The 27,965-nt window shown below is 43.1% G+C and overlaps 1 protein-coding gene across 1 annotated transcript; it reads right to left on the bottom strand.

Moving 5' to 3' along the window:
• Nucleotides 1-257: 257 nt before the first annotated feature.
• Nucleotides 258-25,743, bottom strand: LOC306981241 (gamma-interferon-inducible lysosomal thiol reductase-like; the record flags this gene model as incomplete). The annotated part of the gene is made up of 7 exons (XM_079580802.1): nt 258-366; nt 14,901-14,969; nt 15,975-16,127; nt 18,445-18,534; nt 18,914-18,982; nt 20,600-20,788; nt 25,603-25,743. 7 exons carry the CDS (start codon nt 25,741-25,743, stop codon nt 307-309), a joined length of 771 nt encoding a protein of 256 aa, XP_079436928.1. The 3' UTR covers nt 258-306.
• Nucleotides 25,744-27,965: the final 2,222 nt, after the last annotated feature.

The raw sequence follows: 27,965 nt of genomic DNA, 5'->3' as shown, positions 1-27,965 counted from the left end.
CATATTTGGCCAAAAAAATGACTTGAGACTGAGGATATAGTGTTTTATTTAAGTCCTATATTAAAAAAAATGATAATAACAGTATTATTTGAAGTGAATCGGTACATAAAGCCTGCGTGCTGAAAGTGCATCAGAAACATTTCAGGTAAAATATCAAACTCCATATTGAACAGCTGGTTAAAAATGTATCATTACTTATTTCCTGGTTTACCAAGAGCTATTATAAAGTCAGTGAATGTTTTTTTGCCTCAGGTAAAGGCTCCTGAAAAATGTCACGTGGAAAAGCAGTGTTTGGTGGAGGAAGCCTCAGCAGTATCCTCTGTCCAGGTGAACCGGGACGCCTGTGCACACCGGAGGCTTTATCCCCTGCAACAAACAACACACAGGCCAAAGATGATCCTTTTATATTGAGGAGGAGATGGCTTTATGCAATATTCATTTCAGCAACACACGACCAACTCTTTGAAGCTTTGTCTTTAATGCTAGATCGTACTCTTTGTTATCTAAGATTATTCCCACATCACGTTAACGCTGATGGGTTTTTAATAAAGTTGAGTGAGTACGTTATACTTTATGTTTTGAGCTGTGACTCTCCAACTTTTACTCAAAACGTCCACATAGAATTCCTGAAACATTAACACAGACACCATGAGATGGAGTCAAGTCAAGAAATGCCTGTGTTACAGTGTGTACATGCAAGTATGTACAGTATGTAGGTACGTTCATTGTGTATATCGCCAATTAGGCAAGTAGGTTGTGTGCATTCCTAACTATAGCATAAGCAACGCGTACCTTTGAGACTGTCCTCCAATAGAAAGCGACACAAGTGGTCGTTTGTCAATCCCTGAATTACGACCATATAAGACGTTTACTAAAACAGCGCCCCCAAGCTCCCATTGAGGGGATGTCCATTACATTTAACCCAATTCAGAAACGACTTTATTCTACGTAGTGTATCTGACCACAAAGAAATGAATCACAAACTTGCTAAATTAGCCCCAATTGCAATATATGTTAGGGCTCTGCGCTATTACGCATCACACCTCCCCAACCGCAGCAGTGGCACCATTCACCACTCTCATCATTTATTATGTGTGCAGGCTAAGGTATCGCCATTTTACTCACAACAACAGCGATACCAAAGCATGACTTACCACTGATGTCTTCGTGAGTCCTTCTTCTCCTCCATATGCGTCACTGCCAACTCCATATCTCTCCTGTCACTTCCATCTCTGTCCTCAAACGTCCTCGTGTCTCAGACTCCGTGTCATCCCCACGCCCGGTTGTCCGGTGACCGCGGCGAGCCTCAGATCCGCGCTGGGTTCCAGTGTCTCTGATGCGGGGAAACTCCCCATGTCATCACGGGTAAAGTCTGGCCTCGGCTCCGCTGCTGTTCTCCACAAAGTCCTGCGTCTCTGTCAGAGTTCCTCTGGAGAACGAGCTCCAAATGTCCTGATCAAACTGAGGTCGTTCATTTCTCCGCAGTTTGGTCATTTAAGGATAAAACATATAAAACATCACAGCTGTGTTTAGCTCGCGGGTTTTTGAACTAGATTTGATGGAAACTCGCTCCGTCCAATGAAAACACGTGAATCAGCTCGAGGGCGTTTGGGCAGGTGAGCCTGCGCTCTGATTGGCTGAAGGGTCAGCTACGTCATAACGTCATATCCAGTAGTTTGTCTTATCATCATTATATCATAAATAAACTTCTTTTGGGTTCCTTTGTGAGCCGGTGTACGACACTGAGAGGGTCTATTTTAATGGTCAAATGTCCACAGTAGCTTTAATGTTACATTGACTGAGCTCCATTGACACATTTACATTTACATGATAAACCGACCCCCACATGTATGTGCGAACCCTCACGGTCCAGATGACACGTGAGGGTTCACGTTTCATGAATACGATGAGAATTAGCTATGTTTTTATTTATTTGTTTTATTATTGTTGAAAATACCACTGAGCCCCTGAGTAAATGTTTGTCTGATTAAGGTTTAATGTTGATAAAGCAGAGACAAAACATAAAACAATGGAGAAAATTCTGATATGTGTAAATAATACCCGAGAAAAGAAAAACATAATTCTTATGATAAGACACAAGAAAATTAATACAGGTTTAGATTAATTGCGCTTTGATTCATTTTCATTTTTTTTATTTTTTATTCAGTTTTCCGCTTAAAGATTTACTCAGTAAGAGAACTATACACTCACGAGTACAGATACTTCACAATAATATCACTACTCATCTCGAGTAACAGTAAAATTACAAATAAATGGATCCCAGGAAGAATCATTATTGCTGTGGTAAATACATAAATAAATAAAAAATAGATAATAAAGCATTTATAATTGATTAAATAGAATCAAATTGTTGTGGCGTATGACTTCAAACGTATCCAAAACGCCACGGTAGGCTAAGGCAAGGGGGTTGGAACACTGATGACGCGCAGTCAGAACAACTGCACAGCTTACGAGGGTTTATTCGTGATCAAAGCAGTAAAACAGGCACTTACTTTGATGATGTTGAAATTGAAATGCCAAACCTCAATAAGACAGTGCAAATCTTTCTTTTGATGTGAAAATACTACAATACGGTCAACAGAAAGTTTCTCCCCAAGCTCACCCCACCGCCATGATGCAGGCCCAGCACAAACACACAGCCCAGGTGAGCGCGCGCACTATATAAACCACTCCCACGGTGCCACCAATCACCGTGGTGCAGAAGCACGTGACAAAGCGCGTGCACGTACTCACTCACGCGCCATTCATTCATTGGGGAAATCACCAAAACCCCTATATGGCTCCTACATTCCGGCCCCTAATTATTGTATGGTAATAATTACCCACCACCATTAACAGGAGTAGGAGACAGAACCATAACCAAGGGCAAAAAGTAAAACATAACTGAGTCCTTTAGAGTCTATGTGTAGAAGTCATAGTCATAGTCCATAGTTCAGCAATGTCCAAGTTCGTTCATGTAATCCATATCGAAAAAGTTCAGAGTTATAATCCACACGATCTTCACTGCTCATCCGCTTCCTGCAGAAGGCAGACTTTGGTAATCGGACGGTCCAAAGTGCTCGATTTCGTTTTAATCCTCACTGTACGCACTAGTCCATTTTTGTCCGAAACAGTATCCAAAACTCTTGCTGTAATCCATGAATTGCGCGGTGACATTTCATCCACGAGCATGACGACATCTCCAGGCACGAAGTTCCTTTGAGCACGATTCCATTTTTGGCGCTCTTGCAATCCTGGAAGATATTCCTTCAACCAACGCTTCCAAAACAGGTTGGACATGTACTGCACTTGCTTCCAGCGACGACGAGCATAAACAATCAGCCTTCTCGAATAATCCAGGTGGCTGTGATTTCATGTAGGTCCCCTGGTATGTGGTCCCACCATCAAAGACCACACGCAGTTTTTTCTTTGTAGGGTGATACACACCGTGGTGGGGTATATACCACACTCTTCCATCACATTGAGTCAACTGCTCAGGCGGAACTCTCTCTGCGTAGCCTTTCTCCAGCATCTCTGCCATGAACTTGACGTAATCAGAGCGAAAGGTCGGATCTTTAGACAAGCGCCTTTTGAGACTGAACGCTCGTTGAACTGCAACTGTCTTATTGTTTGGCAATTTGAGGTATTTTTGTTTTACTGGCAATCCAATGCTATAGTGTCCATTGATCAGCTTTACTGAATGCGAGACTGACTCCATGAAGCGTTCATCTTCTTTTGATAATCCATGTTGTTCATCTTGTTGAGTTTCCGGGAAATCAACTTTCAGCTGCTTCTCCCACAGCTCATCCAATCTTGCTACTGAGATAAGATTGACTGTGACGTCAGGCGGCTCATACTGCTTGTCCACTTGGCAATCTCCTCTGAGCGGACCATTCACCGTCCAACCCAGGATGGTCTTGATGGCATAAGGGCCCCCGTCCACTGCACGTACCACCTCCCAGGGCTCCAGCGCCTGAGGTACGTTAGTGCCAATAAGGAGATCCACATCTGCTTCAACCTCTGGTATTTTTATGTGCCTCAGATGCGGCCAACGTTGGAGGTCCTTTCTTTGTGGAATATTTCCTCGGTGGACAGGCATGCTCCTTTGCGTGAAGATCTCCGGCAAGTCGCAAAAGTTGTTTGAGTCCAGACCAGCCACTTCCAAATCTGTCAACATGTAGCTGTCCACAACTTTCTCTTGCCCCATCGTTCTGAGGAGGATCCCGAGCTTCCTTCCTGTGAGGTTGAGTCGATTCATCAGACGTTCGGTGCAAAATGAGGCCGTGCTCCCTGGATCCAAGAACGCATAAGTGATCAGAGTCTCTTGTCCCCTTTTGGACTTCACCTTCACGGGCAGTATTGACAGCGTACAGTCTTGCTTGCCGGCCCCAGTTACTCCACTGGACTGAACAGACACCACGACACCTTCTCTGGCACTTTCTGAACCACCATTAGCCTGTGTAGAATTTATTTGCCTTGTTTTGGAGTGGATATGCAACAACGTAGGATGCTTCAGGTTGCATACTCTGCACATGAGACGCCTTTTGCAATCTCTGCTTCTGTGCCCAATGCACAAACAACCGAAACACATCTTGTTTTCCTTCAAAAAAGACATTTTTTCATCTTGAGTCCTTTTATCCAACAGAAGGCAAACATCCAAAGAATGTCCAGCTCCACAGAACAAGCACGACCTTTCAGGTAAGTTCTCTTCTCTTTTGTCTACAGGCTCCATTTTCTTCTCAGCAGGTGCTACATTGGTGGCAAAACTACTGCCTCGAGGTTTTGGACTTGTCCGGAAAGATCCAGGTGTTGACTCTTTTCTTCCAGTTCCAGGCGAGTCTTGTATATCTCCAAAGATAGGGTCACTTGCAATCTTAACTTGCCTCTCGATAAACTCCACAATGTCGTAGAATGTTGCTCTGCGATTAAACCTTTCTTGCAGATCGCAGGCCACACATCTCCAATGATCACGCAGCTTGTAAGGAAGCTTTTTTACGATTGTTTGCATGTTGGTGGGCACGTTCAGGTCACCCGCAGAGTCTCCCATACAGTTGCAGCACTCACGCAGCAGTAGACTGTAGGCCTGCAAAGCCTTAAGGTCTTCTCCCTTTATCAAAGGCCACAACAGTACCTTGTCCATATAGGCGGAGGCTACTTTGAATGGATCTCCAAAATGCTCTTGTAGCAAAGCCTTCGCCTTAATGTACCCATGAGCAGCTGGCAGGTGTTGACAGCTTCGGACTAAATCCTGAGACTGGCCTCTGGTATACTGCTCGAGGTAGTACAAACAGTCTTTGTGGCTGTGAGTACGGTCTTCAATATTGTGTTCAAAAGCTCTTATGAAGGCTCGATACCGAAGAGGATCACCGTCGAATACTTGAAGGTCTCGTTTGGGTAACAGGTAAAGCGACTGTTGTTCAACCAGTAGAGATGTAATGTCATTCTGCTTCTCCAGCACTGTAATCAAACGCTGATCGGAAGTGTGCTTGGTTGTAGGTGAGGTTTGGTCAAGCTGGATAGGAGGAATGGATTGATGGAGTGCAACTGATGTTAATGCTGGCAGGCCGGCCCCAGTCAGAGTAGAACGAAACTCAGTTTGGTAACTTGATTTGGGCTTAACTGACACATTGCCTGCAGGTATCATGTTCTTCGTGACCTCTGTTTGCGATGGCTGTGTGCTGTATGCAGGCACAAATGTAGGAGCATCCACGTTTAAGTGTGTATTTTTACTCTTTTGTAAATAAGAGTTCATCCCATCAGATTTAGCTGACACACGAGAACCTTCAGAAGCCTTTAGCACATTCACTTTAGCCAAAGAAGCCGCGAGTTCCATGTCCAAGTCCATCGCCTCCATTTTCCTCCGTAGCTGGTCTTGCTGTTCCTCCATTTTCTTCCGTAGCTGGTCTTGCTGTTCTTGCATAGCATGTTTTTCTTTCAACAGTTTTTGACGTGCCATAAGAGCAGCGGTTTCTGCTTCTGCTCTTATTCGGGCTGAAGAGGTACTTGAAACAGACTTGCTCACGACAGTACTGCGCTTGCTTGTTTTTCCATTAGATGCATTAGAAATACTGTCGATTGGTCCGATATCCACTGCAGTACTTTTCAGATCCATTACAGTCTTCAAAATGCTTGTTGTATCGTCATTGGAAACAGGATCTGCATGTGGGAGGCATTCTTGGTCGACAGCGCCCTCTGGTGGAATCTGTTGTGCATCAGTGACTGTAGGCAGTTCCAAGAGCCATTTATTTGCCTCTTCCACACAAGTAGATTTGTGCTCTTCAACGTGGTCAAACCATGCATTCTGTTTTTCTTGTTCATCAGACGGCACCATAGGAATGACCACATCATGCAGTTGGCTTGCTTCATTAAACAGACTGGACATATTTTCAATACATGAGCGGACTTGTTCAGCATTCTCAGCACTTTTCATCAGCTCTGTTATTTCTTTCATTGCAATTTTTATCTGTTTTACTTTTGCTTTTCTTTCATTTTGAAGCTTTTCCAGTTTCTGTTCAAAAGCTTTAAACGTAAGCTTTCTTTGTCTCTTCTGAATGGTTTCATTTTCATTTGACTCGTCTTGATCTGACATATTTCTTTCACAAAAAATCCAGAAATCACAAAAATCTGCAGTACACACAGAACACAGCGCTTTATTTCCTTTTCCTTATTTTTCTTCTTATTTATTTTTGCTTTATCAAGGTACAACGAGTTATTCTTCACCCCAACCATTCACGAGGCTTAAGCTCCACCCTCGTTTACTTTGCGTAGCGGTGGATGCTAAAGTCCCAATAACAAACAGCACTTCACCTTTTGTAAAAGCACCGCAGCGTCCAAATGGGGAATAGCACATTGACAAACAATCCAAAATGTTTACGAAAACATAGCGCGGCTTGTAGCCGAAGCGACTGTGGCAAACAGCGTGTGCAGCGTAGCAGCAGATTTGTGAATGAATGGGCACTGCATAGAATCCATGCGCGTTCACGTCTATCGTTCACAACTTTGATAGCGATAGTAAACATCCAGAGTTGTCCGACACTACGATGATACTGCGCTTCAACAATTGAGATTTCTGTTGACAAAATGTTGTGGCGTATGACTTCAAACGTATCCAAAACGCCACGGTAGGCTAAGGCAAGGGGGTTGGAACACTGATGACGCGCAGTCAGAACAACTGCACAGCTTACGAGGGTTTATTCGTGATCAAAGCAGTAAAACAGGCACTTACTTTGACGATGTTGAAATTGAAATGCCAAACCTCAATAAGACAGTGCAAATCTTTCTTTTGATGTGAAAATACTACAATACGGTCAACAGAAAGTTTCTCCCCAAGCTCACCCCACCGCCATGATGCAGGCCCAGCACAAACACACAGCCCAGGTGAGCGCGCGCACTATATAAACCACTCCCACGGTGCCACCAATCACCGTGGTGCAGAAGCACGTGACAAAGCGCGTGCACGTACTCACTCACGCGCCATTCATTCATTGGGGAAATCACCAAAACCTCTATATGGCTCCTACACAAATACATAAACCTTTTTCTTTTTTCCTTTTTTTTCTTTCCATCACTAAACTCTAAACCACATACACCTTTCACTATATGTTATTATTATTTCCTACAAGAATTCTGCTTTAGTCTTTACATCACAGGCATCAGAGGAAATGCTCTACTGCAGTTTATTTAGATTGTTTATAATATAATGATGATAATTATTAAGACACACTACTGGATATGACGTTATGACGTAGCTGACCCTTCAGCCAATCAGAGCGCAGGCTCACCTGCCCAAACGCCCTCTGTCTGATTCACGTGTTTTCATTGGACGGAGCGAGTGTTCGTCAAATCTAGTTCAAAAACCCGCGAGCTAAACACAGCTGTGATGTTTTATATGTTTTATCCTTAAAGAACAACTAACCCCCAAATCAACTTTTTTTTCTAGCTAAGTTGTATAAATGGGTATCTTATAGTGTTGTCTACGTGTATATGTCACTATTTTAACAATTTAGTGCAAATTTGTTGAAATCCTGTCTTTGTGTCCCAAACCGTCTGTGTGGCGCCATCTGCAGCAAACTGTCTGTACTGCATTTGATTTTTTGAATTCGGCACCCAATTAGCGGAGGGGAGAGAGATGATGTCAGGAGGCGAGAGATGATGTCACGGGCCCTGCCGCTCTGGGGTATAAAAAGGCTCAGTCTCGCTCACGCCCCCGTAGCGAGTTGGTGTTGGAATAACGAGAGAATATTTTCATCGATTGTCAGGTTTGCGATTAGTTATCATAGCATTTAGGTAGATTTTATTAGGATAGCTTTTTTATTATAAATAAGTGTATAGTTTTAGTAGTGTTAGTTGTTGAATATTGTAGTTGTAGTCACTAGTTGCTTTTATTGTTAGATTAGTTAGCTCAGTTTAGCTTAGGGCGTTTGTTAGTATTGCTTTTAGTGGTCTATCGTGTATAATTTAATTGTTAGTTGTTAATTGTACTGTGTTAGGATGGGGAGGAAGTGTAGCGTAGTGGGGCTGGAGTTTGCAAAGACCATTTTACGTGCTGATTCCTTCGCCAACTTCACCGAGGTTGAACTGGGCTATGCTAGTCTTCTCCGTTTGAAGAGCGAGGCCGTCCCCACAGACACTGCTGCCCCGCCAACAATGTGAGGTGAGTGAGAAAAATAATGATTTACCCATTTTGGATTTGGTAATAATTGCATTGATTGTAGCTGCTGTAAAAAGAGGCACTTGGTTCACTCTGTCCCGGTCATTTCTGTCAGTAGTAGCTACTTTGCTCACAGATTGAGTCATGTACAGTATATAGAATTTTGATGTGCACGTCAGAATAGATCGTTATTGTAGTGTCTCAAACAAATTCGCCGTTTTGGCCTCTGATAACACCAATCACATGAGTCGTGTAGATATGTTGAAAAAATATGGCGTGTAAATAGACTCTGCAGCGTCAGCTCCAGGCGACGTGTCCCGCACTCGCTCACTGTGGCTGAAGAAAAGCAGCCACCGGTTATAAGCGCGTCTACTCGCTGCCCCGGGGCAGCCTGCTAATGCATCAGTCTGCAAAGTTACGCCAACACTGTGCGCAAATGTGCACGAGTCTGAGCACCAAACTAATCTAAGTTTGATATGACTGTAGCTTTTGACAGTAGCTACAAGCTAGCCTGTAAAGCTAACGTATAGCTAGAACGTACTGTGTGTCTGAGGCTAAACTGACCGGCTCCGTGCGCGCTCTGCTCCCGTTTGATGCTCGATTGCGGTCAGTGAGGAGAGGGCTGACCACTCCAGGTGGACCGTGTGGTCAGTGAGGAGAGGGCTGACCACTCCAGGTGGACCGTGTGGTCAGTGAGGAGAGGGCTGACCACTCCAGGTGGACCGTGTGGTCATTGTGGTCACAGATATGAGCTGTTCTTACGTGCTTTCAGAATCAGTATAGTTGTTATTGCCATTGTTGTTGAACAGGTTCACAAAGTAGGATAAATTCTGATAATTATGTTCATGTTGACAAGTTTTCTGAAGTGAACCAAAGTTTACACCTATTTGGACGCAGCTTTTCAAAATGCCAAACCATTTGGAAGTTTTTAGAAGCCGACTGTAGCCAGAATTAACCTGATACAAATATTTGTTTTATCTGCTATAGGGTGGCATATTCTAAAGTATATCGTAGGTTGTATTCCTATAAATCATCAATACAAACAATGTGTTTGCATGTCACGTGTGTGTGCACTTTATAAATATTATTTATTGTTATGTTTTCAGCCAAAAGTGAGCAGAGAGAAATGTCCAGACTGATCCAGTCATTACAAGGCATGCAAGTGTCCAGGCCAATGTGAAGCCGAGCAGGCGACGCAAAGGTGAAATCTATTTATCCTTTATACAGTACTGTCATTTTATGTATAAAACAGTCTACACTTTTGTTTTTTTATATACTGTAGTTAGACACAAGTTGTGTAATTACTGCCATTTTAAACGTGTTTATTTTGTTTGTGTTTTGTACAGCTACTCAAGCCCGGACCGCTTACACAAGCGTCGGTTGTGGGACAGGGGACCTGATGGAAATCCCTCTTCCTGACAGTCCCAGAGCAGCCTCTACACCTTTAAAAAGGAGAAGGTGTGAGGTGTCATCGTCTGACCCCAGCTTCCACATAGATGACAGCGCCAGCACTGTGAACTGTTCAAGGTACAAAGGAAATCTAGAGTTTTAATTGAAAAAATATATACAGCGTCCTGGTTTTTTGAGGGATGAAATATCCTTTATTTTATATAGCATTCCTGCTGAAGTCCCTCCACACAAGGACAAAGAACATATTGTTCTTGAGGACCAACTGCTGGAGCTGTTTAGGCGATGTCCTGTCTGGGTCACTCAACAGTGTCCTCGCTGTGAGTTCTCCAGTCAGTGGTCCAGTCAGCCCATGGTGAACAACGTCCCAGCTGGAAACCTACAGCTCTGTGCTGCTGTGCTGTTCACCGGCTCATCCTTTAGCCAGATTTCAAAGGTACTACAAAAACATTTTATTTTTCCATATATTATCCGATGATAACAGATGTTTTAATTTTATAGTTCTTGGGGGCCTTCAATATTCAGGGACTGTCAGAGCAGTGCTTCTATAGGCATCAGGCAAAGCTCCTCATCCCTACAGTCAACTGGCAGTGGAAGCTGGAGCAGGATGACCTCATCAGGGAGGCTCTGTTACACTGGGCGGGGACATGCGGGCAGATTCACCTGGTAAATACATTTCATAAACATTTATCTGAAGTATTAATAAAAGTCAGCTAATGTATAACTTGCATTCATGTAGGACATTCAGCCAAGTATGGCAGCTACACCATGATGAATCTAACGAGTAACAAAGTCATTGACATCCAGCTAGTCCAGGTAAAACATTACAATAAAAATGTAACTATGTAATTTGGGATAACTGTGCATTATGATAGAACTCATATTCTTATTTTTTTGTCTTATTAGAGCAATGTGGTTGGAAACAGCGTGCGCATGGAGAAGGAGGGGTTTGTGTTTTGTGTCCCAGAGATTGGAAAAAATGATGCGCTGGGCCAGAAAAGGTGAACGGAGGAAATGACGAGGTGGAAGAAAAGCATTGTGAACCATCTATGAATCATCTCTACTGGTCACCATCAAAGGCTGTGGCTGAGTGGACATCTGGGCAACTACATTCAGAATGTCCACGGAAAACCCCCTGTCCCCTCGCTGTCTTCACAGGCCTTTGGTTGGGGATGATGCAAGAGTGTAGCCAAAATCAAGTATGTGTAATTACAACTACTCCTCCCAATATCTAATTTATATTGATGTATTTACACTTCACATATCAATTTATTATTCTTTGTAATTCTTTATAATTCTTTGTAGGCACAGCAGCATGCGAGAGACTCTTACTCTTTTGTCAACACCACGTTTTCTGAAAGATTAAGCTAAAATAAGCCCACAATACCACACTTCAAATATTGAGGCATCCATAGTCTGATTCTCTCACAATAGTCTGGGCCTCTTATCCAAAGGAATGCTGGCCAGGTAATGATTCCTAAAGGTTCAACAAATATTCACTAGTTATTTTATCACTTTGAAATGTTTAGAAAATAGATACTGCATATTGTTTATTTGTGAAATTTTAGGGTGCAGGTTGGTGCCTTGAATTATGATTAAAAAAGGCAAATCGTTTTGCTGCTGTATGTCATAGTGTATCCAAAATTCAAGCGTGGAGACGACACAGTGAGAGCCATGAAGACCAGAGCTACCTCAGGTATGTCACATTAAAAACAACACAACCAATGCTTTTACAATAACAAATGTTTTGTGCTTTGTTTACAGTCTACTTTGACCAACTAATGGCCCTGCTGTTTGAAAGTGTGGTCGAGGATCCTCTCCCATATCAGGAGCACACAAAGGACCTGTGCCTGAACCATTCTGTGCCCATTGGACAACGTAATAGATTAAAATCAATGTTTCATGCAAGATTTAATTGTGAGCAGTAAAAAAAAAAAGAAGCCTGTATATGTTCTGTCAGATATGTCACAGGAAGGTATATGCAGCACCGCTTTATGTTTCTAGAAGCTGAAAACTTACTGCATGTATATTTATTGTGTATATTTGCATGTATATTTATTACAGTTGGTATTGTATAACATAACCAGTCAACTTTGTCTGTTCAATTTGTTTATTGCACACATCTATGTAGGCCAAGTGAGTGGCACATGCAGCTCAACCTCAAGTGAAATGTGAGCTGTAAGTTTGTAGTAAGTTTTACCAAAGAAATTGTGCTACAATAGGGAAATTGCACTGTTGTAAGAGCCAGAAGTGCAGAATCAAGTACAGGTACAAAACAAGATCTATAATTTTCATTAATATTTCAATATTCAACTAAAAAAAGCATACATATAAATACTTCATTATAGCCTTTACTCTACAGTGTCATCATTCAGTGGTAGTTTAGTGTATGTGTTAACGTTGGTTAAACCTTTTAGTTCACTAAATTTAGTAATAGAAATTACTTCAGGCTATTTACTTAGGGCTAACTGGCTCTTTGGGTTCACAATGTTACAGTCAAGCCTTTAGAGAAACATGACCTGAATGATTCTGTCTCACATCTTCAATGGCAAACCAAAAATCAATTTCAAAAAGACAGTGTTCCTGCTCAATAATACAGGCCTACATATATTTATTTATGTGATATGTTTTGTGCACTTTGCTGTAAGAAAAATAATAAAAATCTTTGTAACACAAATAGCCACGTCTCTATACCACACACTCTGCTGAGGACACTGAGATACATCTCCCATGTGCACGTAGACCACAGCAAAAGTCTACATCTAAAATAGATCGGTAAATTCTGAAGCAGCCAGGACAGTTACGTCCCTTAGCTGCGATGCTAACGTCGATCGAGCTCAATGCTAAGCCGCTAGCTTTGTAAATGACAGAGGAATAAATGACCCAGCGCCTCAGGTACAAGGCCGCTGTCTGCCACGATGCCCCCCCTGTGTAGAGAGAGCTGTAGAGCTGTCCCAGTGGAACAAGTTGCTAAATAAGTTAGCTCGCTGGAACTCCATGCTACCATGCTCGGACTTTGTTTACGAGGAGCGCTGCAGGTGCAGCGTCGAAGTCAGAAGCCTCAAGCCCCTCCCACCCCTCACCCCTCCCGCGTGCCCCTTAGTCCTCCAGGCAACGCCCCCTTTCTGTTGAGATTTTCAAATCTGAGGCTCTGATACTGAGGCTCTGGAAGGAGGGGTTAGTAGCTCTTTAAATGACGAAACTGTGGAGAAATGAACCACATCAGTTTGATCAGGACATTTAGCAGCACGTTCTCCAGAGGAACTCTGACAGAGACGCAGGACTTTGTGGAGAACAGCAGCGGAGCCCCGGGGTGACGAGAGGTTTTTCCCCACATCAAACGCACTGGAACCGGCGCGGATCCGAGGCTCGCCGCGGTCACCGGACACCCGGACGTACGGGAGACACGGAGTCTGAGACACGAGGACGTTTGAGGACAGAGATGGAAGTGACAGGAGAGTTTATGGAGTTGGCAGTGACGCATCTGGAGGAGAAGACACGAAGGCGTCAATGGTGAGTTGTGCTTTGGTGTCGCTGTTGTTGTGAGTAAAATGGCGATAACTTAGCCTGCACACATAATATAATATGAGAGTGGTGAATAGTAGCCGCTGCTGCGGTTGGGGAGGTGTGATGCGTAATAGCGCAGAGCGCGCTTGGAGAGGCTTTGGCACCGCTGGACGTTCAGTTCCTCCACAGGTGTGGCAGGGCTGAACGCAGGGCTAACTAACTAGTTTTGCAAGTTTGTGATTCATTTCTTTGCGTTTGAGTTTTGGAATCGTCGTCAAAGTTGGTCATAAACACTACGTAAAATAAAGTCGTTTCTGAATTGGGTTAAATGTAATGTAATACCCTCAATGGGAGCTTGGGGGCGCTGTTTTAGTAAACGTCTTATAGTCGTAATTCAAGGATTGACAAACGACCACTTGTTTCGTTTGGATTTGGAGGACTTGTTGGTATTAGCATGCTAGCATGAAGGTAGAAACAGGAGAATGCACCAAACTTTGTCTGAGAAGCTGTGTTTTAATATTGTGTAGTTTGTGACCTTATTGGCTCATTTAAAAGCCTAAAACACAAAGTCAAGCATGAGCGAAAAAGTTACTTTACCTCCAAATCATATTTTTGCAGATAAAATCTACTAGCAAAGACTTGAAATGTTCTGTGAGTGATCCGAGAGAGAGGAGCTACAGACTGATGGGATCATAACTCTTATGAATACTGGCGAGAGCTACAGCATCTAGCTAGGTTAGCCGTGAGCCTGTTAGAATCTTTCCAAAACAGAAGTGCTGTTTATAATTGTGACTGAAGCGTATGATTGTGCCTTTGGGAACAGTCTCAGAGGACAGTTGTAAATGATCACTACATGTATGTGTAAGATGATTGGGTTTGGGCAAACGGATCTGGTGGTATCATGCTAACCCGTTAGCCTGACTATAGTTATATTATTTTGTTCTGTAGAAAGGGTTTAATAACTTCTCCGTTGGTTGTAGCCTTAATGTGTTATCCAGTAACACAAGGTATATTTTTAGAGCAAAGCTGGTTAAAGATCTTTCCTGCTGCAACCACCAATCGAAAAAACTGATCTGAAATGAATCAACTTTGTGGTGTATATGCTCCGCTCTGTTTGATTCATTATTGTCACTGTTTCAAAACTTTTTTTTCACTAATGTGAGGTAAATATTGAACCATTAAAACGTACTTACATTTGTAAATAACCAGATTGATAGCAAGTGTTATGAAGTTGGTGAAGAGGGCTGTTCCTAGCCACTCTCCTCAAAAACAAGGACATGAAACAGTTTTGAGAACAGGAAGTTGCCGGTGCTAGCATCATGTTGAGTGTGCGTACCTGGTAGAGCTGACACACCAGAGTGAAGAGAGACGTCATGGCTCTGTCCTCGTGCTCCTCGGAGAACTCCTGCACAGAAGAGGCACTGATGGTTGGTTTTTAGCAACAGATGGTAAAGCTCACTGCTCCAACACAGGGCCGTGGGAAGATATTTTGGCTAGGGGGAGCTAAGAGACAAGATTGCTCCCCAAAACGCTATTTCTTTGCTTATTTCCTATTTATTTAATATTGCCTGTAATGCATAGACGATCCACCAGGGGGTGCTGTAGCGCCCTCAGCACCCTGGGTTCCCAGGGCCTTGCTCCAACAACAAATTAGGATTTCTGAAGAGGAACCACTGAACAGGTTTAGAAACAAAAATATATTGGGGAATCCACTGTTACCATGGAGATCCACCATGTCTGTGGTTAGCATACATTTTCCATAGACTACTAATACTAACAGTAGTTAAAAAATGTTATAGAAAAAAGACGTGAAACAACTCGCTGTGGTGTGAACAATAACTCCAGTATTTTACCTTTTCAAATCTCCACTAGTTTATTATTTCTGCAAATCCCATGATGCTTTGCGATATGACATCAAAGTCTGTTTGTACACAAGATTCCAACTTCATCTTGAGCAAAGCTGTTGTTGCGCCAGACAGAAGATCGGGCCCATTTTGTTAAGGGAGGCGCTTTTGTCTCTGAGCTAACAGCTAACGCTAACCTAAAAAGCGGCATGTTCCAAACTTATTTGCATAAAAACAATCAACCTGACTTTACCTTTTATTTTACCATTTATTTTTATTCTGAACATGAATTACTGTTAGCATGTAGCTTCAAGGCAACACTGAAGTCGAAGTGATTTAAACAAGATGTCAGTGAGTAACTATTGATTTATTTGCAATTTCTCGCTAATCCTCCGTAGGACTACAACGGGACAGGAAGTCGTCCCATTGGGTTTAGGGCAATACGGACTAGCGTCATGCTAAGCAAGGCTAGCGCTAAGTTTTATTTCATATAAGGATTTCTGCTTGAAATGATACATCAGTCCACATCATCATCTAGTCGCAGATACATGACAGTGAAGGCGTACCCCGTTGAAGGTGACCCAGGGCAGGTGAGCAGGGGCGGGGGTCAGGGCTCGGGCCAGTTGGGTGTTCCTGGTCATGAGCTGCGGACCCCGGGAGCCGTTCACACAGGACTGCACAGACGACCAGGAGAGGGCGGGCGCGTACAGGTGCAGGCACTGCCAACACAGAACGGGACAATGCTGAGGTCGCCAAAGCAAAGGACCGGGTTCATCTGCCATCCTAAAGAGCTGGCTCATTCCGACAATAGGATATGTTCACCTGTAGAACTATTTGCAGAAGTTAGCTAAAGTGTTCTCTCTTTTTTTAACATTCAGATGAGGTCTTCCTGTATCTCAAGTCCAGTAATGTGGTGAAATTACGTTGCAGTGATATCAAGAGCATGACTGTGAACTAGGGTTGTCTCCAGAGCCGTGGGAAGATATTTTAGTTAGGGGGCGCTGAGGGACAAAATGTACCCCCAAAATACTTTTTCTGTGCATAAATCCTATTTATTAACCTCTTAACTCCCGCCTGAACCGAGAGCATTTTCTCCAGTTCAGCTTTACCCAAATCCTGTAGGCCAGTGTAACGCCTCATTTGAAAGATCTACAAAACTAAATTGATCTTTTTCCTCACATCAGATTTTTTTTTCATCACTTTTTTAGTTGGGCAGTCGTCGCATTTTTGGCAATTTTTCGTGACTTTTTTTGTCACTTTTTCGTCAAATTATTCACATTTTTTTGTCAAATTCTTATTACTTTTTCGTCCATTTTTTCCTCAATTTTTCGTCAAATTTTTCTCACTTTTTTGTCAAATTTTTGTTACTTTTTCGTCAAATTATTCAAATTTTTTTGTCAAATTCTTATCACTTTTTCGTCCTTATTTTCCTCACTTTTTCGTCAAATTTTTCTCACTTTTTTGTAAATTTTTTGTCCATTTTTGTCATTTTTTGTAAATTTTTTTGTCACTTTTTTGTCAAATTATTTGCATTTTTTTGGTCAATTTCTAATCAATTTTTCGTCCTTTTTCTTCGCAATTTTTCGTCAAATTTTTCTCACTTTTTTGTCAAATTTTTGTCATTGTTTGTCATTTTTTGTAAATTTTTTGTCATTTTTTCGTCAATGTTTTCTCACTTTTCTCACATTTTCATCCTTGTTTTCGTCTCAGTTTTGTTGCTATTTTCACACCTTTTTTCCAGAAGCTTTTGGACTGGGGTAAAGCTGGAGAAAATGTACTCGGTTCAGGTGGGAGTTAAGGGGTTAATATTGCCTGCAGTTCACAAACTATCCACCAGGGGGTGCTGCAGCGCCCTCAGCACCCTGGGTTCCCACGGCCTTGGTTGTCTCGATACTAAATTGATCCTAAAAGAAGCATCGAAGCTATTTGTGCAAAGAACTGTCGCTTTTGGCTTTTCACCTCCTTTTCAGAATGCATTGTGGGAAATCTGGAGTGCACTGACGTGTTCTCTCTGGGCTTTCAGACACCCCTACAGAAATGCTGTATGTTGTGCATACATTTTAATGATGTTTTAACCAGTCAGTTTGCCTCTTACAAAGCCTGCCTCTGAAGGAAAAACAGAAAAACATGTGTTCCATATAGGGATGTCACGGTTACCGGTGTAGCGGTAAACCCCGGTAAAAATGTTGACAATAATAATTACCGTCTTGTTTTTGAAAAAATATTTTACCGCGGTGGATTACCGCGCCCGCGGTTTAGGCAAAGTGAGCCTCATGAGCCGCCGTCTCATCTGCTGAAGCTGCCGCCGGCGCCTCTGGAGCTACAACCAAAACTAAACTTTCTCCAAGCTGAAATCATGTCCGAGACGACAGCGCAGGATCAGCCTCAGAGACCGAGCCTGAAGTCTGGACATGTTTTGGGTATTTTAAGAAGCTGAAGGACAGTTGATAGAGGAAAAAGTGCAGGAAAAAGTGTCTCTAAAGCAGCGAGACTTGGAACCTCTGACTCTCCTGCGTGACCGTCTCCCACAGCTCTATAGCAGGAAGCTAACGTTAGCGTGACCGTCTCCACAGCTCTATAGCAGGAAGCTAACGTTAGCGTGACCGTCTCCCACAGCTCTATAGCAGGAAGCTAACGTTAGCACTTTAGCTGAAATGCTGATGTGGGACTTTGGGTTGAAGGAGAATGTAACGAGTTGCCCCATAGTGCGGCTGCAGCGCCACCGCCAGCATAAGCCGTGTCCGGATACCTCCGCACAATGGCACAGTGCGTTACACACATCGTTAGTTCCTTACTTTGATTGAAAAGGCTTTGTCTGTATTTTTTTTTTATGTAACAAGCACTGTTAAACTTTTTTGAAACGATTTCAGTTTGTGTAGGACTATCAATGCTTTCTGAACATATTAACACGCATTTAAAAAAAATACCGCGATAATACCGGAAACCGTGATAATTTTGGTCACAATAACCGTGAGGTCAAATTTTCATACCGTGACAGCCCTAGTTCCATGTAATATGCACAACACAGAAACTTACAGGACGAGCTGCAGTCAGGACGTCTGCAGCCGACTCCATGCAGCTGATGATCTCCAACGCAGACGAGCCAGTCAGCTGCACCACGCAGGCCTGGGACAGAGGACAGAGGGACAGGGCTGAGACAGGGAGGGACGGGTCCACTCATGCCTGGGACAGAGGACAGGGCTGAGACAGGAGAGAGGGACAGGTCCACTCATGCCTGGGACAGAGGACAGGGCTGAGACAGGAGAGAGGGACAGGTCTACTCATGCCTGGGACAGAGGACAGAGGGACAGGGCTGAGACAGGGAGGGACCGGTCCACTCATGCCTGGGACAGAGGACAGGGCTGAGACAGGGAGGGACAGGTCTACGCAAGCCTGGGACAGAGGACAGGGCTGAGACAGGAGAGAGGGACAGGTCCACTCATGCCTGGGACAGAGGACAGAAGGACATGTCCTCAGGGAGACCTTCACAGAGAAGCGCCTATACCTCAATCATGTTCATGGCGCATTCAGGCTCTCCGGGCTGGCACGGGAAAAACCATGTGGAGGGGGCGTCCTGGAGAAGACATGGTGGACATCAGTCAAAATGAAAAACGTTGCAGAGACAAAAAAAAGACACGTGATGGAACAATTAAGAAGTCATGTGCTGTAACTTTACCGGGAGTGGGGGCGTCTCCAGCTCGTCTCCATGGAGATGTGACTAAAGTCAGCATAATTTGAGATTTAATCAGATTAGACCCTCATCCAAATCCATTCTTTGGTTACCCACTGCTGCAATAGCATTTTCTGGTCATTACGAGCATGTTTTGTACTAATGGCAACAGTATAGTCCATAATGTGCTTTCTTTGTTCCTAACAAGTTCATACCAGGCACTGTAGCAAGCCCATAGCTACATGTTTTTCATCACACGCTTTATTTATACATGAATATAATGCACATCAATGCAAAAGACTTTTAAGTATTTAGAATACACTCTTGGACAAAGCAACGGATTATGTTACAGAATACATTTTAAGGCAAATATCTCTGTTGCCGTGATAATATACCGTAAATGCTCTAATACTGGCCTGTATTCCATTAGCGGCCGGGTCTCTGACAGTGGCCGGGTTTGCGGCTGGCGGAGGCGAATTAAAGCCGGTCTCTAAAACAGGCCGGGGCTTTTATCAGAAACTATAGCGGTAGAAATATTCCCCATGTTAGGAATTTGTCTCATACTGGTGTAAATGAAAACTCACGTGCAGGAAGTAAACAAACGGGAACCCGGGCCGATGGGGGACGCTGCGGAGGAGCTGATCCGAGCGTGACTTTGACACAGATTTAGCCACTGTTCAAATCTCCTGTGACTATTTGTAGAAACAGGGCAACAAATGTTGTGTGACCCTCCAGGGTTTTAATAAAGTCACCATCGCGTCTTCAAAGCACGTCCAGCTGCTCCGTGTGCAGGTCAGTCCCACGCCTCAAAATAACTCCTCGATCAGCGCGAGCGTCTCGTCTTCTCTCGGGTCAGTCTCATGATCGATCACAAACACAAACGCTCCGTCTAAACTCGCCTTTTACACAAGATAACAACAAATAATCCGGTCCACGGTAAAAACGAATCAGAAACCTGCAGTGACATTGATGTCAAAGCTCCGCTAACAGCAACGAAACACTTCCTGTTGTCCCGACAAAATAAAAGGCGTCAATGTTCCAGCCGCTGGGAGAGGGTTTGAAATGTTAATTAATAAATGAACCTAATATTTTAGGTGCAAATGGACACAAATCTCGTTTTTCTTCATTTTCCTGGTCGTCCGTTTTGCTCAAATAGAAATAAAGGCCTGTCTCTAATTGTGGCCTGGTTCCAATAAAGGCCTGGTCCTAGATGCCCTTGAGTGAATAAAGGCCCCGGCCTGTATTAGAGCATTTACAGTAAGCTTTGTGTCAATAACCCAGTTTAAAATCTGCCTTTTTTTCAAGAAGCTTAGACAGGTGAGAATGTTCTTGGTTAGGGCGGGGGTTAAACCTGTTTCGGCCCCTCTTTTTGTTTTTATTTAGAAATCTATGGTGTTCGTGACCGCCTGATTAACAGAACCATCACTTCTAGTCATGAACTTCAATTCCCCAGACAAACACGGCCCAATCCGCTATACCAAAACCCTGTGTAGTGCCGTGATTGTGAAGGCGTTCCCGCACCTTGGAGGAGCTGTAGGGGACGAGGTGGACGGTCAGGATGTCTCTCAGCATGGTCCACGTGGGGAAGAGCTGCTGGGACAGGAAGCGTCTCCAGGCGGGACACAGGCTCTGGTAGAAGACGGAGAGGGAGACGGGGGGAGCGTTCTGCTGAGGGGTCACCCCCCGCAGCTCCATGCACTGCTTCAGGACCTGCACACACAGCATGTTGATTCTTTTACACAACTGAAAGTGCTCCTCATTGATGGGCGGCATGTTCTCCTCGTGTCTGCGTAGGTTTTTTCCTACCAATAAAACATGTACAACAGGCCAGGATGAATGAGAGTGTGGGAGAATGGATGGAAACCAGGCTGTGGCTCTCTGGTGTGGCGTGTTTACATGCATGAGTCCAATGTGTGTTCAATAACATGCACCTAGCCTGACCAAATAAACCAATAAATAGATATAATAAGTACATTTGTGGTCATACCGCCTTTGCTCTGCCCAATCCCGTCAGACCTTGGAAGCTAAGCAGGGAAGGGCCTGGTCGGTGCTTGGATGGGAGACCGTTTGGTAACACCAGGAAGCCTGGTGAATGTAGTGAGTGAGTGAGTGGTTGGTGGTGGTCGGAGGGGCCGATGGCACAGACTGGTTGCCTCGCTTCTGTCAGTCTACCCCAGGGCAGCTGTGGCTACAATAGTAGCTTACCACCACCAGGTATGGAGTGAATGAATAGTGCAATGTAAAGCGTCTTTGAGTGTCCAGAAAAGCGCTATATAAAACCAATGCATTATTATTTGTAATTGTAATCATTCATCATCTATAGAGTGCATTTTAACATGAGAAAAAACATTTCTGCATAATAATTGGAAATGATTAAATCAGGCCAGGAATTAAATGAAATTAAACAAATCTTCAAAATATTGCTAAGTCCAAGACAGGAAAGTTTGAAGTCTATAGGAGCTGAGGTGAAGATGTTCTCATTAAGTCCATGGAGAAACATTGAATCAGTGCAATATTTAAACATGTTATTGTGATGATTTGGTATTTTGGTGCAATTTTTATGACACCGAAAGCAGAATGAACCTTGCTTAAATTATTCCATCCATCCATTTTCTTCCGCTTTATCCGGGGCTGGGTCGCGGGGGCAGCAGTCTCAGCAGAGATGCCCAAACTTCCCGATCCACACACACCTCCTCCAGCTGTTCTGACCCCGAGGCGACACCAGGCCAGCTCGGAGACATAGCCCCTCCACCGTGTCCTGGGTCTTCCACGAGGCCTTGTCCCACTAGGACATGCCTGGAACACCTCCCGCGGGAGGCGACCAGGAGGCATCCGGAACAGATGCCCGAGCCACCTCAGCTGCTCCTTTCAATGTGGAGGAGCAGCGACTCTACTCCGAGCTCCTCACGGGTAACTGAGCTCCTCACCCAGCCACCCTGCGAAGGAAACTCATTTCGGCCGCTTGTATTTGCGATCTTGTCCTTTCGGTCATGACCCAAATCTCTTGACCATAGGTGAGGGCGGGAACGTAGATCCATTGAATCAGTGCAATATTTAAACATGTTTTTGTGATTTGGTATTTTGGTGCATTTTTTTTTTTTTTGACACTGAAAGCAGAATGAACCTTTCTTAAATGATTATTTGTCAAATTCCAGAAGAATGAGATTTTCTACACAATTTTTTATTACTTTTTCCAAAGTCAGAAGTTTACAAATTAGATTCATTTTGTCCTTGGAAGCACAAGTCTGGTTCATCCTTGGGTGCACTGCAAAAAGTATTTAACTAGACTAGTATAAACAGTATAAATAATCTCAATTTGAGCATAATAATCCACATTTTTGTTGTTTTGACTGGTTAAGAAGTTCTTGGGCATTTGTCTTAGATTATTTCACTTGTTCTGAGATGTTTCTGAATCGTTTCGATACATTTCGTCCTTGTTTCAGGTCATTTTCTTTGCCAATGGGGTGAGAAAATTGGTCTTATCTCATTGGCAATTTTGTCTTATTTCGAGCGAGATTTACCCTAGAACTGGTCTGAAATGTCCTCAAACAAGCAAAGCAAACTTGGTCCGATCAGGAAAAGTGTCTAAATGAGTGAAAACCGCTCAAAACAAGATACATTTCCTCAATTCAAGTCATTTAAAACAATGCTTGATATTTACTTTTTGTAGTGCAATTTCAGGTTCATTGGTTAAAACAAGGATTTAAGCGTCCAGTCATCACACAGATCAGAAAGAAGGCGGGTTCTGTGTCCCAGGGATGAACGTGCTGTGTCTGGAATGTGAAGATCAACCCAAGAACAAAAGACCTGGTGAAGATGATGAACCTGGTAAGAGTTTGTCATTATCCAGAGTGAAACAAGTCCTGCACGACATGGACTGAAAAGCCAGTTTGGAGTTTGCAAATCAAAAAAAGGATAAAGACTTTAATTTTTGGGGACACTTGTAGATGTTCTTTGCAGACCTCGTTCATGCATCCTGTCCTCCATCAGGCATTTTATCATCCCATTCTGGAGCGTGACCTCGGCTAAACTAATATGGCTCTTCCAAATGCCGGCTCCTGTGTGGAATAAAGTTGCCAATTGTCTCGGTGAGGCGGGTCCGAAGTGGGTGTAGACTGGGCGGTGTCTCTGAAGTCCCGGAGATCACATGAACAGCCTGTGGAGTCCAATTTGTGAGGCCTGACTCTCATTATGGTTAATGTGGAGGGCTCCTTTCACCTCCCCATGGGGTCATCGTGAGAGGACAACATGACAGAGCAGCGACAGTAAACCTCCACACAGATCTAATGGAAAGGATCTGCTGGACTGGTAACGCTGAAGAAGAAGGAATTCACAAACATAAGTTAATCGTGAACTGATCGAGGACTAGCGACAAACTAATGATGAAAAATGTTTGATGGTAAACACAAAATACAGGTTCTTCAGATGCAAATGTACACTTACAGCACCCAGGGCCCAGAGCAGGGTAGGGGCCCTCAAAAATACTGCATATTGTACTCTCTAAGTTTCCTCATAATTGATGCTATAAGAACTGAACATAACCGGGCTAAAATACAATGGTTGCTACACAGAATTTTGCACAAACAATAATGATGGATAATATCTCAGGCCCCTGACACCCCTTTAAAAATGTGCCAAATGGTTCAGCCCACACACCGGTGTTCAGCACCAGCTTCAGCTCAGCAGTGACTTTGATGAGGTGGATTCTAATGCAATGACACAGAGCTATGAGGAAAGACAGATATTAGTCTGGCCTCACTCTAATGTTCTTTTATTCAACACAAGCCTGTTCTAGCGGACCTGAGAGGAAACTTTCTGTCATAAATGACACTTAAACATGAGGTGAGGCGAGTCCTGCCTCTGCCTGCACTGAGGATGGTGCAGAGTCAGAGACAGAGCTCTTTCTTTCCTCGTTTTAACCTCTAAAGTTTCTCTTTCCTCATATTTATTATAATTAAGCCATCAGGCCAATACAGTGACAAAAGCCACAGGTCGCGCACAGCGTTTTCGCCGAATTAATGATGCTAATTAGCCGCATGCCTTTGGATTCAGGCATTATAAATGCGCAGCTTTGGAGACGAGTCAGCCTGGTTCTAGTGAAAGGTGGAGCTCGAGCCATTTAGTCTATTCCAACGTAACTTTATACAACAGCAATTTACTGACAATACACTTAAAGGTAAAGGCTTCAAATATGGTGAGAGACTAAATCTGACTGAAGCCCTTGAGTTTTGTGTTCAGGCCTGTGGCCACAGAGACATCATAGTATCATATTTTTTTGTAAAGTAGCATTTTAAAGCCTATTTTAAAGTTTTCTCAGCACAAATATCCTCTGTCCCTGGTGCAGTCCTCCTGTTTAATGTGATGCTGATAATCCTTTTGCTCTACCTAAAATAGCCATTTCAATTGGCCCAATGAAAGTAGAATATTCCACCCTAATCTAAATATCTCTGTCACTACAGGATTAAAGGTTATTCCATTTCTGTAACTGAAGCCAAATCAGATGCAATTTCAAGTCAAACATTGACTTGAAATAAGAACATAGAATATGAAATGTGAATTTCATATGGGGGAGTGGGGGGGTCTCCAGGGCCCAGAATGTAGTGCTACGCCCCTGACAGCACCAGTCAAAAGGCTGGAAAGTGTTGAAAATAAAGAAACTCTGAAACTTTTCCAATATAAAGATTAGGTTAATTTAAACATACAGGACTCATTAAGCCTTTTGTCAACAATAAAAAACAAGAAAATCCAGAACAACATGCTCATAATTCATTTTGTAACAAGCCGAATGCCCATCTCAGGTCGCCCATTGCATTATGGGTAATGGAATTTCTTTTGGCTACCAAACAATATTGATAGTTAGCGTAAAGCAACGAAGAAAGCTCTGATTTGGACCGTTTGAACTGCTGGAAAGTTGATGATTTAAAGCGTTTTTGCCTAAAGTCTATTTTTACAACCAGGGCTGCGTACGGAGATAAACACAAACTGAAAGAACTGAGCGGCCATTCATAAAAGTGACCACCAGTCTTTGTTCACATAGTTGGAAAAACTTTTCTGATCCTCGAAGGTCAAACTATGGTTCACTATGGTACAACTATGGTCCATTTTTACTTCTGGAACCCGGAAAATGACTGAAAGTGGGCGGGATTTTCCCTATAATTCCCAATTTTTTCCCCCTTTTTTTGCCCCATTTTCCCCCCAAAACTTTTTCCATATTTCTTGTCATAATTTCTCCCAATTTTGCCTCTATTTTTCACACATCCAAGAGCTGATATTGTAAATTTGCACATCTCCCACACATTATCCAGAAAGAAAAGTATTGTTCAGGTATTGGTATCAAAAACCAAGTATGGTTAAAGTACTGGTACCCAGAACTAATCATCACCGCCTTAAGGAACCACGATTTCCAAACCGTTCCTGTTTGTAAATCCGAAATATTGGCACGACTTCTTGTTCTGCCAATGGGGAAAATCAGCTTTCATCAGACTGGGGCGGGTGCTTCAGTGTCCGGTATGGAGGCCACTTACCTTGCATTGTATGGCGATCTCCAGGGAGCGGCACCACTGGGACGGGGGGTAGCGGCAGGCCGGTTTGGGGTGAGCGACGGCAGAGCGGCTCTGTCCAAAAAGGCCGAGCAGAAAGAGCGAGAGCAGCACCGGGCTCGTCATGGCGGGACGTCTGGGAGGGGAGTCTGAGGAGGAGAAGCAGAGCAGAGTTTTGTGCTATCCTAGGCCGGCCCACTTTGAAGCACACACATACATGCACACACACACACACGAAATTAAAGGGGATAGATTTAAGTTTGCCATTTTATACTCACTACTGCCACCTCAGGTCATATCTGTAACTGCACCTTCTATATTAAAGGGATATTTCAGGATTTTTGACATAGGGCCTCATTTCCTACTTTCCTTTCCTAGTTATCCAGAGTGTTGCTGATTTTTTTTTGTAATTCATGCAGTTCTTATATTTGAAGAGTTTCGTGATGCTAGGCTAGTGCAAGGCTAGCGCATTTCTATGGTATCAGCTAGCCTGCATTAAAAACAGGCTGACCCGCTCCACAGAGCACCTGAGGCAAATCACTTATAACGCCAGACTAACCATATAAATGTCTGTGTCGATAGAATCATTTTTGGAATATAACAGACCTTGCATCGCATGAATGATCGTATTTTGAGGGACTATTTTCTAGGCAAGGCAAGTTTATTTGTAGAGCACGATTCATACACAAGGCAATTCAAAGTGCTTCACAGTTGCATAAATACAAGAAGACAAATACAATCAATAAAAACATCAACATAGAATTAATCAATTACAGTAAGAGGCAAGAGTGTAGATAAAATACTTTCAGTTATATGTATTTTTAAGTCTTGTTTGGACTCACTCTGTCTTGAGCACTATTTCGCTCTGTCTTGACACTATTTTTAAGTCTTGTTTTGACTCACTCTGTCTTGAGCACTATTTCGCTCTGTCTTGAGCACTATTTCACTCTGTCTTGAGCACTATTTTTAAGTCTTGTTTGGACTCGCTCTGTCTTGAGCACTATTTTTAAGTCTTGTTTTGACTCGCTCTGTCTTGAGCACTATTTTTAAGTCTTGTTTGGACTCGCTCTGTCTTGAGCACTATTTTTAAGTCTTGTTTGGACTCGCTCTGTCTTGAGCACTATTTTTAAGTCTTGTTTTGACTCGCTCTGTCTTGAGCATTATTTCGCTCTGTCTTGAGCACTATTTTTAAGTCTTGTTTGGACTCGCTCTGTCTTGAGCACTATTTCGCTCTGTCTTGAGCACTATTTTTCTTGCTTGTTCACACAAAGTTACCTAGCCTCTGTTTTCTAGCAGATCACTCCGCCGCCGCGTAGCTTCTACAACCACGAAGCTGATGTTGCTCAAAAAGGTCTTTTAAATGCAAAATGGTTAAAATGATTCTATGGACACAAACATTTATATGGTTAGTCTGGTGTTATAAATGATTTGCCTCAGGTCAGACTGTTTTTAATGCAGGCTAGCTGATAACATAGAAATGTGCTAGCCTTGCACTAGCCTAGTGCCACGAAACTCTTCAAACATAAGAACTTGAATTACCAAAAAAATATCTCCAGGTACCAGCAACACTCTGGATAACTAGGAAATGAGGCCCTATGTCAAAAATCCTGAAATATCCCTTTAAGCTCGTGCATGACGGCACTTTGGACCCGAATTAACAACTTTTTGAGTGACAGTGCAGGATTTTAGAGGCCGTTGTGGTGAACAGGTCTGAGCTCACTCTACACATTAGGACACGGCTGGAACATGTAGGGGGAGGAAAATACTTAATTTTAACATTTTCAAACTCCGTATAGTCCCTTTAAGGAAGAAAATACAAAAAATTTCTCGAAACCTTTACAGAAATGTGCTTCATTTGCGGATTTGTAGTTTCAGGAACACTGTTGGCCTGACTGTTGGACTCTCATTAAACACCGTCTCACCATCTCAAATCTTTGCCGGATCCCACAAAAAAGCGCTTGGATCCTTAACCCTGAAAAACTGAAAGGAAACGGGGGATCAAATGAAGCACTGCCTTGGTTTATATGTTTATATGATACATTTTTATACAGTGGGAGGAAAAAGTATGTGAATGATTTGGAATTTCTCACATTTCTGCCTAAATTGGTCACTGACTGTGGTCTGATCTTCATCACAAGAATGACTAAACAGTGTTCAGTGTTTTATTGGCCATAACATGTAAACATTCACAGGAGAGCATGGAAAAAGTAAGTGAACACCCAGGAATCTGGAAGAGGAAAGGTCGAAGATTCATCCTGATCGTTGTGAACATCTGATCTGCAACTACAGAAAAGCAGCAATTCAACCAATTACACACATAACCACCTCAGTTAGAACCCTGCTTTGAT

The sequence above is a fragment of the Gobius niger genome, assembly GCF_951799975.1.
Source record: "Gobius niger genome assembly, chromosome: 22".
NCBI classification, from domain to species: Eukaryota; Metazoa; Chordata; class Actinopteri; order Gobiiformes; family Gobiidae; genus Gobius; species Gobius niger.
This window is presented reverse-complemented; position numbering and strand designations above follow the sequence as displayed.